General features: G+C 62.2%; 2 protein-coding genes across 4 annotated transcripts in view; one reads left to right on the top strand and one right to left on the bottom strand.

Annotated features, from left to right (window-relative positions):
* Window positions 1-1,753: 1,753 nt before the first annotated feature.
* On the bottom strand, window positions 1,754-4,340 carry EMD (emerin). Its single transcript, XM_053201889.1, has 6 exons — window positions 4,107-4,340; window positions 3,910-4,017; window positions 3,663-3,740; window positions 3,296-3,429; window positions 2,307-2,353; window positions 1,754-2,201 (listed from the first exon to the last, which is right to left on the bottom strand). Exons 1-6 carry the CDS (start codon window positions 4,186-4,188, stop codon window positions 1,868-1,870), a joined length of 783 nt encoding a protein of 260 aa, XP_053057864.1. The 5' UTR covers window positions 4,189-4,340; the 3' UTR covers window positions 1,754-1,867.
* A 4,368-nt stretch (window positions 4,341-8,708) lies between these two features.
* The window catches only part of FLNA (filamin A), a 25,792-nt gene continuing 22,594 nt past the window's right edge, over window positions 8,709-11,906 (top strand). For 2 of the 3 annotated variants that reach the window (XM_027053201.2, XM_027053200.2), the window contains exon 1: window positions 8,709-8,862. The gene's annotated coding sequence lies outside the window, so the exon portion shown is untranslated. The remainder of the gene's footprint in view (window positions 8,863-11,906) is intronic. The other variant, XM_053201886.1, reaches the window with a different exon arrangement.

Raw genomic sequence — 11,906 nt, 5'->3', positions numbered from 1 at the left:
GGGTGGGGAGCAGGGGTGGGGGTGGGCCGGGGTGGGAGTGGCTTGGAGCAAACAAGGGAGGCTGAGCTGTGGGGGTGGTGAGAAAATGAGAAGCCATTTATTTCTTTCATTTTGTTCCCTAAATTCTAAATGCACGTGTTACTTTAAGAAAACACACACACACACACACACACACACACACACACGTGGGAGAAACACTAGCATGCAGGAAAAAGAAATGATCAGGAGCACGGGGTAGGGGGGGGTCCCAGTTCCAGCCCTGACCCAAGTTCATCGTGTACCATAAATAGGGGCCCGCGGGTGCTGTGCCCAGGGAGGTAGGCCTGGCCGAGTCCTACTGCCCAAGCAAGGAGCTGGTCAGAGGTGAGGCACTGATGCCAGGGCCCCACCCGTCAGGGACCCGTGCCAGGGACTCTGCTTGCCACCTGAGCGCTTGGAGTGCTTGCCCGGACCACCCCCCACCCCCACCCCTTGCGCCTTCCTCTCAGCCGGCATGCAGAACCAGGATGCAGGGCCTCACGCAGTCTGCTGCCCTCCGGCTCCTTAGCACTTGCTTTAAAAACTACATGTAAAGGCACCTGGGTGGCTCAGTCAGTTGAACGTCCGATTCCTGATTTCGGCTCAGGTCATGATCCCACAGTCGTGGGATTGAGCCCTGATTCGGTCTCCATGCTGAGCATGGAGCCTGCTTAACATTCTCTCTCCCTCCCCACCGCCTGCCGCTCCCCGGCTTGTGCTCTCTCTCTCTTAAAATTAAGTCAATAAATAAAATTAAAAATACATGTAAACTTTGGGGCACCTGGCTGGCTCAGTCAGTAGAGCATGTGACTCGATCTCGGGGTTGTAAGTTCGAGCCCCACATTGGGTGTACGAAATCTTTAAAATATATATATATATATATATATATATATATATATATATATACATGTCAACTTTGAAGATTATGAAACACCCCCCAGCCCGGCAGAAAACCTGGAGATAGGCAACAATATAGCCAGGTAAGGGGTTGGATTAGACCCAGAGGCGATGAGGCATTTGAGTACTGTGAGCTCGCATGCCACTAAGCAAGCAGCTTTCCAGGAGAAACCCCAGCAAACAAACATGTCTCCTTTCCTGCCCACGTCCCTGCCCTTGGACACTGAGGCCCGTTGTCAGCTCTCCGAGGTTAAAGCCTCTGTAAGTAGCGTTGTGCCCGTGCCCTCGCCTGCATTCCCAAATGCGCTCTCCGTGCCCCGTGGTGGCAGTTACTGTCCTAAGTAGTTACAGCAGCTTTGGGTAAGGAGTCAGGGACCCTATAAGTAAAGCGCAAACACGCCTACGGGTAGCATGCGATCCCTACCCCAACCCCAAAGCAAAAGGGGAGAAGCAACAAAGCCAGATGTCGACCCCGGAGGCCCCCAGCCAGGGGAGCCCGACCCATACCCAGCAGAAGGAGCCCACACGTTAAAAATAAATGGTCTTTTTATTGCGTGTCCACGAAAACAAAGTCGGGGTGTCTTTTGGCTGACCCCCCCAACGAGGTGACAACGGACAGGAGGCATGCAACGACAACAACCATGTTCTCCTCTCCGGGAGAAGAGTCTTGCCCTCCTGGGCCCTAAGGGTCAGAGGCAAGCAGGAAGGATCCAGAAGGCTCCAGAGGAAGGCCTGCCCAAGCCCACCGTGCCACGGAGGGCCTGGGCCTGCCACCTACCCCGCAGAACGAGGGGAGCGAGCGGTGCCCGGGGCCAGGCCCGGTGGTGCCCGGGGCCAGGCCCGGCGCTCCCAAGCCAGAACACACAGAAAAGCCCCCACCCCCTCCCCTAGCAAACACTACTAAGGCAGTCAGCCAGGACTTCTGAGAACAGGCGGCCACGAAGCCAGAGCCTCAGGGCTCCGTCCAGAAGGGATTGCCGTCCTCAGCCTGCAAGGAGTAGTAAACAAAGAGCAGGAAGGCGGCAAAGACCAGGAACAGGAGCAGCTGGCCCCAAAGGGGGACCTGGCGGTCCTGGCCCAGACCGGCCCCAGGGGCCTGCTTTTCCGGCCGGATAGCTCGACGAGTGAGCCACGAAGTGGGGGAAGATGGAGAGGAGGACATGGGGGAGACGGAGGAGGAGGTGGGATAATAGGATAGGCCCAGGGAGCTTCTGGACACGCTGGACACAGGGCGGTAGTGCGCGACGCTCTGGTAGGCACCGTCCCGGCCATACACGGGGCGCTCCCTGAGGCAGAGAGGGGAGCAGGTGAGCCGGGCGGCGGGGGGGGGGGGGGGGGGGGGCGCCAGGGCCTGGAATCACACCCAGTGCCTGGTCCTCCCTCCTACTCACCTATCCTTGCTCTCCTCTTCAGAAGAGAAAAGACTGTCCTCACGCACCTGTAGGTGAGAGTCAGGAAAGGAGACCAGCAGGCAGGTCGGCGTGGCCTGTCCTCTCCCTCAGTCCAAACTCTCCCAACCGGCCTATTCTGACCAATGCTTAAAGGCCCAGACCCTGCCCCTCCCGGGACCCTCCTGAGGTCCGAGCCCTGTGTCTGTAGGGTCTGTAGGGCTTTGTTGCTTGCTCCTCGCCTGTCCTGGCTGCCTGCACCTTACTTTCTGCCCCGAAGTTCCGAGAAAGAGCTCAAAGCTAGATCCCAGATCAGGGTGGAAGGCCGGTCCCAAGTGCTCTAGTCTTTTTCTTTTAACGTGTATTCATTTTTGTATTAAATTTTTTTTCTAACGTTTATTTATTTTTGAGAGAGAGAGAGAGAGAGCGCGCGCGCGAAAGGGGGAGGGGCAGAGAGAGAGGGAGACACAGAATCCGAAGCAGGCTCCAGGCTCCACGCTGTCAGCACAGAGCCCGACGCGGGGCTCAAATTCACGAACTGCGAGATCATGACCTGAGCCGAAGTTGTGGGCGCTAAACGGACTGAGCCACCCAGGTGCCCCTAATGTTTATTTATTTTTGAAGGAGACAGAGACAGAGCGTGAGATGGGGAGGGGCAGAGAGAGAGGGAGATACAGAATCCCAAGCGGCCTCCGGGCTCCGAGCTGTCAGCAGAGAGCCTGACCAGGAGGCTCAAACCTACAAACCATGACATCGTGACCTGAGCCGAAGTCAGACGCTTAACTGACTGAGCCGCCCAGGTGCCCCACAAGTGCTCTATTCTTAACAGTTCTGACAGCCCCCAAAGAACGGTCCTGACCAGGAAGGTGTCTGCTGACCACACCTCTCTGGAGGCACGGGGGGCCACCATTTGTCCCAGCAGCCCCCCCGTTTTATCCGAAGGCAGCTACGACCCCCTCAGGTAGCACCCAAGTGCTCAACGGCCAGCTCACCTGGTGGTGAAAGGTGTCTGTGTCTGAGAGTGAACTTGGGGGCTGGCGGAACCCCTTCGAGGCGCCCACAGGCTCGGGCTCCCCATAAGTCCTGGTGCTCAAGTAGCTCTCCTCATAGTAGTCATCACCGTAGCCTTGGGAAGGGGTGGGGGACAGGGTAGCAGAGGGGAGAGCAGTGCCCCACCTCGGCCCAGTGGACCTAATCTGAATCCCATTTGCCAGCCTGTGGCACTGTTTCGCCCCTCTAGGGCTGCCGAGGGTGATGGGAGTCGAGATCCCAGGTTCCCCCCCCCCCCCCCCCCCGACACCAGGGTCCCTGAGGGAGTGCCATAAAGGTGGCTGGGTGCCCGGCCCATCCCGGCCTTACCCTTGCTCTGGTAGAGTAAGGCGTCCTCTTTCTTCGGCAGATCGTACATATCCGAGTCCACTGATGCCGAGTCTAAGTCTGAATGGGGGGGGGGCCGGGACCATTTGCCCCCGAGGCCCCCCTCCTTTCCCCCGTGCCCCTCCCTCCCGGCCGGCGCCCCTGCTGCACCCTCCCGACCCCGGCCTCCGTGGCGCCCAAGCCCCGTCCCCACGGGAGGCCAGGTGGGGCTCTGGGGCGGGGGCCTCACCCGAGAACCGATAGGAGAAAGACGACGCGGACGAGTTCGGGGGCGAGAGCCTCCGCCTCTGGGTCTCGTACTCGAAGATTTTCTTTTCGTAGAGCTTGCGGGTGGAACCTGGCCAGACACGGGACGCGGAGCGGTCAGGGGCGCGGGCCGGGAGCCCGGGGGCGGCGCGGGGAGGGGGCCCGCTCGCCGCCGCGTACCCACGACAGGCCCGTGCGGGATGTTGTACTGGCGCAGCACGGCGGCCAGCTCAGCGTCCGACAGGACCGCGTAGTCGTCCATGGCGGGCGGCGGGCGGCAGGGACCCGGGGGCGGCCCGGGGCCTGGCGACGCGGGCCGAGCTACGGCTGCCTCGGAGCGCGGCGGGGACAGCGCGAGGGCCTCGGGAGCGGCGGCACTCGCGTCACGCCCGCGTCACGCCCGCGTCACGGCCGCGGGCTCTGCGGGCGGCGCGCGCTGTGCGGGGCGGGGCCGGGCCGCGAGCAGCAGCCGGTGCGGATCGGTCGGGCCGTGGGAGCAGGCGGGGCGGGCCTGACGAGCCCTGACGTCACAAACGGGCAGGATAGGCTAGAGGCAGAAGGGGGCGGGGCGTGCGCGGAAGCCCGGACCGCGCACGCCCGACCGGCCGCGGGAACGGGCGGGGCCGCGCGCCCCGGGAAGGGGGCGGGGCCAGCGACTCTAGAGACACCGCCTGCTGGCGCGTTCGGGAGGGACTCGAGAGGGGAGCTGGGCCTGCGCGCGAGAGGAAAGAGCGTGGGCTCGTCGGGACGTGGGAGCGGGGCGGGGTCTGCGGCCGAGGCGTCACCGGCTGGTGTGTCACGGCCAGAAGGGAGGAGGTAGGGGGGGTGCCTACGCAAATCGAACCGGTAGAAACCGGCCAGGACAGGAAAGCCGCGCGGGACCGAGGCGCTGGGCGTGGCTCGCGCTCCCCGAGTCACGTGGACTCCGTCCCGTCCCCGCAGCCCCCGCAGCCCCCCGGCCCCCTCCCTACTCGGGACTCCCGCGCCTGGGGTTCCCCGACCGCCCCTGCAGCAGCGGAACGGGACCCGATCCTAAGAGCGAGCCCTTGGAGACCGCGGGTCCCAGGCCCGGCGCTGCTGCCAGAGCTTCACGCCCGTGCCCCCACGCCAGGGAAGCGGCCGCGCCACAACGCCTGTGCCAGGCCCGCCTTCCCGCTCTACGCGGTCCTGGCCCGCGCACCTGCGCCCGCCGTCCCGCCGGTCCCCACCGCCTCCCTCCCTCCCCACTCCACTCGGGAGGAAATGGGGCACTGGGCCAGGAGGCCGCCAGCACTCCAGGAGCAAGCAGCCTTGCAAGGGACTGGGCGTGCCAATGGGCACTGGCAGAGGGCCAAATGAGGCGCGCAGACGGCGAGTGTACGCCTGACCCACCATGCCATCCACCTGGGGCGCTGGGGGTTTGCTCTCCTCTTGCAATGCCTGCCCCCCCCCCCCCCCGCCCCGGTAGCCTCAGGAGGCAGCCTGGTGGGGGGGGGGGGTCGGGGCGCCTTCCAGACCCAGAGGGCCTGCTCACGAGTTCCAATAAGGGTTGGCAGGCTCTGAGTACTTGGGTCTGGGTGGGCCTCGGCCCCGTTGCAGCACAGGGGCAGGTGCAAAGACAGGGATCCGGGGTCCTGATGTGGGCGAACCATGGAGGGCTTCAAGGCCTGTGGAAGAGCGTGGACTGCTATTAGGAAATAGTGGGGGCCTTGGTCAATAAAGAGCTGTCCCTGGGGAGATTGCAAAGGTGTGATTATAACAATCATATCGTGAATGAAGCCAGCTCATGGAGTGTCGGTCCAACTGATGTACTCCTCCCTGGGTAGGGCCAGAGCTGGGAGCATAGGGAGAGGAGGTATTGTGTCTGATGTCAGATGACAGCTGGTGACCAGGAGACGAGGGGAGGGCTCTGGTCAAACCCAGGCTGCTAGGTCCAGCTGGTGAGGGTCACAGACTGGTTCTCTGTGAGTCATGGGGTGGAGAAGAGGTAGCCACACACGGAGTGGTGAGGAGATGTGGTCCTGATGTGAGCACATGCAAAGACCCCCAGAAGAGTTGCAGCTGGCTGGGTTTTAGAGTATACGCAAAGCCTGCTCTGTCTCTCAAAATCGGAGGCGGAGGTGTGTGGCTGCCGAGACAAATGCATGGCAGCAGCAAGGGGACAGCCGGGGCAGGGCGGGGGCTTGCTGTTCATCTTTCAGAGCAGGGAAACACATGGCATTCGGGCTCGGGGCGCTCAGAGGCTGCCTCATGGAATTGTGAGTTTTGGCAAGATCTGATTCCCGAGCACCTCTCCAAGCCTTCTTCTGCAGTGCTGGCCCCTGTCCCAGAGGCCCGGTCCTCCTCCACGCCACCCCTCCCCGTAGGGATCTGAGCTGTTTCCTTATGAGGTCAAGGAATTCTAGGTTTGCCTTCTCCCCAAGGAACACCCCTTCCCCCGGCACCTGCCTCGGCACTCTGCCTTTTATGTCCCACCCATTGCCCTGCTATGGGGTCCCGCCACGGATGGCACCAGGAGGCTGAACCGTGACGGTCCCCTGCGCCCACCCCGCGGGCACCTGTAGCCCCAATCCAGCCCCACTGCTGTGCAGGTCTCTTCTAGACACCAGAAACCAGGAAAGCCCTTGACCATTGGAGCTGAGAGGCCCTCTGCACCACCCCCATCACACAGAGGAGGAATTGGAGGCCTAGACAGGGAAACGACTATGCGCAGGGATCGCCAGTGCAGCAATTCCAACATGGACGTCCCCACGGCTAGTATTTAGTTCTCAGGACAGTGACCTGGACGGTCTGGGGGTTCTGAGTCATCACAGGGGCTGTTGGGGGAAATCTTGGGCCTCCAGCAGAGTCTTTCTGGGAAGGGTGTGCAGAGGTAAAGAAGAGGAGGAATTTCTCTGGAACTTCAGCCAGACGATTGTTGACTGAGCTCTTTAACGTTTTAAGATCAGAATCTTCTTGATACTTTAGTTTGATATAAAACTTAACTTTTCAAGGATGTTAAGGATACTTTGGATTTACCTAGTGGTATTCAAATACTTTGAAACATTGCTCAGATAGGAACAAAAGTCGTAAGGGCAGGACTACTGTGAAAATAAGTACCCGGAAGATCGTCACAACCAATATCAAACCTTTGTCAGAGAACAGCGGGCGCCGTACAAACGTTCGCTTCCCCCCAGCCTGTCTGGGTCATGTACGGAGGAGGAGGGAGGCAGTAGTGCAAAAAGAGGATTCAAATGGAGGTGGGGGTCCCAAGATCCGGCCACGTGGCCGTAGCCTCCGTGGTGAGCTCCACCATTGCAATGTCTGTTTCCATCCCTGAAGGACAGTCTTGTCCATAAGCGCCGGCACAGCCACCTCACAGGCCTGAATTCATGGTGGCCATCCACGCTCATCTATCAAGTGACAAAAATCCACTGGTCTCCCCAGCAGTGTGTGTGTGTGTGTGGGGGGGTGGTTCCCACGAGAGGGAGCAGCAGGAGACCCTGGCACTGCTGGGAGATCCCACTCTGGGTCAGGGTGGAAGGTCATTGCCAGTGGAGCCAGCAAAGGCAGCAATGAATGCAGGGAGGCCAGGAGGACGATCAGCGCCTTGCTGTTAGCGTTAAACTGCAGATGGACGGCCAAATTCATTTAGCGGGTATGACCTACTTCTTTCCCCATCCCTCCTTTTCTTCTTTTCTTTTTCTCTCTTTTTAAATGTTTACTTATTTATTTATTTTGAGAGGGAGGGGGAGAGGGAGAGGGAGAGAGAGAGAGAGAGAGAGAGAGAGAGAGAGAGAGAGAGTGTCCCAAGCAGGCTCCACGCTGTCAGCACAGAGCCCAATGTGGGGCTCGAACTCATGAACAGTGAGGTCATGAACTGAGTCAAAATCAAGAGCCAGATGCCTAACCGACTGAGCCACCCAGGCGCCCCTCTCTTTTTCTTTTAATGAGGTAGCATAGAATAAAAAAATATCAGAGTGCTTTGCAGGTAGTAAGGAGAAGTCTCATTTTGTGAAATGTTTCTTTCAGTTACTTGGGTCAATCTGTGTGCGTGTGCACGGGCAAGCACATAATACTGGCTCAGGATGTAAAATGTAGTTCTTATTGGGCTTTGTGGGCAAAATGTTAAAACGACACTGCTTTATGTGGCCTTCCCCAAGGAAATGACATTTGAGCCGAATCTGAAGCTGCCAGGCTGTAGGCATGTAGAAGAGGAACAGGAGCCCCGATACTTGGCTCTTCGGCTGCACCGCCCTGGGCGCTCGCAGACTTCGGGACCGCACCTCATGGTGCTCCTGAGAATCGGTGTCTTTCTGCCGCTGGCTCCCAGGCCAGGCCTGGCACCCAGCAGGGGCCAAATCGGTGGCAGCGGGATGCTCGCTCGGCACGGGGCTTGGGGCTCTGACCCACTGTGGCCTTGCCGGTGGTCGGAGCTCAGCGAACACCTGCAGCGGACTGTTGTCCGCCCCCCCCACCCCCACCCTAGGGGGCAGAATCCAACTTGCCCGGCCAGCCCAGGCTTGGGGCAAATGCAGGGGGCCGTGACTGTGGGCGGCTCCCTGGAGGGAGGGGCCTTTCCCGCTGAGCTGAGATGTGGGCCCCGTAGACCCCGCGGGATCTTGAGGCAGGCACCCCCACCCCCAGGCGGACCTCGCCGGGCGGTGAGCTCATCGGGGGTGGGGGGGTGGCGGAGTCGCCAGGCGGCCCCGGCGCTCGAGCTCGCGGCGCGCCCCCGCCCCCCGGCTCCTGGGCGATTTTACCAATTAAGGCTTTCTCGCCGGGCCGGGCGCGGGGCGGGCGCGGGGCGGGCGCGGGGCGGGGGTGCGGCCAACAAGAAGGCGGGCAGCGGCGGCCCATTCGCGTGGAGGCGCGCGGCGCGCAGCGGACGCCGGCGGAACCCCGAGGCTCCTGGCGCGGGCGCGAAGGCGACCCCGGCGCCACTCCCGCCGTCGCGGGCCGCCCGCGGCGACAGCAGGTGAGGCCTCCGCGCGAGACGGTCACCGCGCAGCTCGCGGACCGGGAACGGGGGTGGCGAAGGAGAGCGGAGAGGCGCCGAGAACGCGGGCGCCGGCGCGCATCGCGCCGGAGCCAGGCGCAGCTGGGAGTGAACCTGGGAATGCGGTGTCCAGGAGCTGCCCTCCCTAGTTTACCCGAGAATGCGTGCTGGTGCCCAGGAGTGTGGGCGCCCTGGGCCATAGAGGTCCCTCAGAGAGATGGTGTCTGAGTGTTTGGCTGGACACGGGCTAAGCGGGTGCCCATGAGCTAACCACTGCATTGCTGGGAAAGAAGGGCTCCCGAGAGCAGGAGATTGTATGGGCTGAGACGGAGTGGTCACCTAGAAGGACGCTTCGCAGCCAGTATGACCCCCGGGGAGGGTAATAGTGGGGTCGTCGCTGGCACCAGTCCTCAGGGCACCAGCTGCCTCGGGCACGGGGGAGCTGGTTCCGGGGCAGCTACGCTCCGTGGGGGCTGGGGCAGGGGTGTGGCCAGGCACAGGCGGCAGGGGCTCCTCCTACGGGCCGGATTCCCCGGCTGGGCCCTATCCCAGGTTGGCTCTGAGCTGGATGTTCAGCGCCAGTCAGGATGTGAGCAGCAGCATCCCCAGATTCCTGTGTCAGCTGGGTCCAGGAAAAGTAGGTGAAGTCCCCTGGCAGGTCCACCTGCACGTGCTCCAGGCCAGCGGTCAAGGTGGGAGCTCAGGAAGTGAGTGTCCACACCTGCGGCACCTGGACTTGCCTTTCCAGCCCAGGTCTCTTCTCACCGGGCCACCCTGCAGCTTTCCGCCCCAGCTGAAGCGCCCATGTGGGAGGGCCTGGCCTGGGGTCTGAGGGCCGGGGGTGGGGTGGGGGCGGGGTGTGTCTAACGTCCAAGAATCTACTCCAAATAAGGGAAAATATGAAAGAGCTGGATTTTGGCTTCCGAGGGCTGCCCGATCTGGGGGCTTGGAGACGGGGCGCCATCTGGTGGCGATACTGTGTTTCCTGAGGACAAGAACCCTCTACACCCACCTCCCTGGTCTCCCCCAAACCGGGAAAGCTTAGGGCTGGAAGCCTGGATACCCAGCTTCTGTTCCCCTTTCTGCTGGGGCTGACTACCGCTCAGTTGTGCTGACTTAGTTTGCCTGGTCTCTGAAGATTACAGAATGAACACAGATGACCCAGTGGGATGGCACTTAGTGGAGAGAAAATCCAGTGATTTCCCGTCATTCTGTCGTTGGGAACTTGCTTTTCCAGTGGGGCATGGGGACAGACCAGGTCACATCTCACATCGTCCTGACGGGACCTGGTAGGGAGGGGTCCATATGGGTTCCCTCTTTACAGCTGTCACTGCCACTCCCAGCCCAGGTCCCAGACACCATTTCGTGGAGTTTTGTGCAAGCGTGTTTGAAAGTGGTCGGGAGAGGGAGGAGCGCAATAGGGTGACAGGCAGCCCCACAGCGAGCGTGCCAGAGGGCGGGGGACATGCTGCCTGGGACTGCAGCCCCACCGCGGGTAACACAGACTCCCGGGGCTACTTCAGTCAACCATATTTGGGCACGACCTGCTGGCTGACCCGGGGCCTCCTCCTGCACTGGTCTTTAGGAGGTAACTTAAACCCTGCTAGTGTGCAGTTCAGTCTCACAAGCACGCAGGAGGAAGAGGCATGGCTTTCTTGAGAGAAGACATAAGGAAGGGAACAGGTTGCAGAGGGGAGGCGCACAGGCCTGGGAGGAGTCCTGGTAGGCTGGCTTCTCTAGACTGAAGAGGGTGGCAGCGAGGGTCCCCAGAAGACCTCTTGCCTCTGTTCCTTTGGTGGTCTCTGTCTCCCCACGGCAGCCTTCCCACTGTCTCCAGACCGATCGACCAGAAAATTGATCTTGACTGAATAGCTTCCCATTGCCCTTGCAGCCCTCCATGCTTCGCCCACATCAGGACCCTGGATCCCTGTCTTTGCCACCCCCCTCCCCCCCCCCCGCCCCTGTGCTGCAACGGGGCCGAGGCCCACCCAGACCCAAGTACTCAGAGCCTGCCAACCCTTATTGGAACTCGTGAGCAGGCCCTCTGGGTCTGGAAGGCGCCCCGACCCCCCCCCCCCCACCAGGCTGCCTCCTGGGACTACCGGGGCGGGGGGGGGGGGGCAGGCATTGCAAGAGGAGAGCAAACCCCCAGCGCCCCAGGTGGATGGCATGGTGGGTCAGGCGTACACTCGCCGTCTGCGCGCCTCATTCGGCCCTCTGCCAGTGCCCATTGGCACGCCCAGTCCCTTGCAAGGCTGCTTGCTCCTGGAGTGCTGGCGGCCTCCTGGCCCAGTGCCCCATTTCCTCCCAAGTGGAGTGGGGAGGGAGGGAGGCGGTGGGGACCGGCGGGACGGCGGGCGCAGGTGCGCGGGCCAGGACCGCGTAGAGCGGGAAGGTGGGCCTGGCACAGGCGTTGTGGCGCGGCCGCTTCCCTGGCGTGGGGGCACGGGCGTGAAGCTCTGGCAGCAGCGCCGGGCCTGGGACCCGCGGTCTCCAAGGGCTCGCTCTTAGGATCGGGTCCCGTCCCGCTGCTGCAGGGGCGGTCGGGGAACCCCAGGCGCGGGAGTCCCGAGTAGGGAGGGGGCCGGGGGGCTGCGGGGGCTGCGGGGACGGCACAGAGTCCAGGTGACTCGGGGAGAAGGAGCCACCCCACCTCACCTCACCCAACACCCACCGCCACCCCCCCGCAGGGGACTTGGGGAAAGAAAGTCCCTTGTATGGCGTGCCCGCTGGCGGCCAAGTGGTACGGCGCCAGACGCTGTTCACTCGTTCCTTGCTGCAGCGTTTCCTGCAGCGCTGGTGCGAGGCCATGAGGCGAGGGCGCGTCCTTGCCCCCTTCGGGACCCAAAGACCCTCCCCGGAGCCTCGGTGTCGGGTCCGAACTGACGGGACTGGGGGGCTGAAGGGGGCATTCCGACGGGCGGGGCGGGGAGGGTGCGGCCCGAAGCCCCACCCCGGGGCCCCGCCCCGTTGTGGCTCCTCCCCTAGGGAACCCGCCCCCCTCCCGCATTTAAAGGGCTCGC

The sequence above is a fragment of the Acinonyx jubatus genome, chromosome X, assembly GCF_027475565.1.
Source record: "Acinonyx jubatus isolate Ajub_Pintada_27869175 chromosome X, VMU_Ajub_asm_v1.0, whole genome shotgun sequence".
NCBI classification, from domain to species: domain Eukaryota; kingdom Metazoa; phylum Chordata; class Mammalia; order Carnivora; family Felidae; genus Acinonyx; species Acinonyx jubatus.
Note: the sequence above shows the minus strand (reverse complement) of the source record. Positions and strands in the feature narration are given on the sequence as shown.

What these genes read in the sequence shown, in the direction of transcription:
- EMD (XM_053201889.1), bottom strand. Translation starts at nt 4,188, where the DNA reads ATGGACGACTACGCGGTCCTGTCGGACGCTGAGCTGGCCGCCGTGCTG. An exon ending in CCCGCACGGGCCTGTCGTGG is followed by an intron (nt 4,018 to 4,106) that starts GTACGCGGCGGC and finishes GTGTCTGGCCAG; the next exon opens with GTTCCACCCGCAAGCTCTAC. An exon ending in TTTCTCCTATCGGTTCTCGG is followed by an intron (nt 3,741 to 3,909) that starts GTGAGGCCCCCG and finishes CCCCCCATTCAG; the next exon opens with ACTTAGACTCGGCATCAGTG.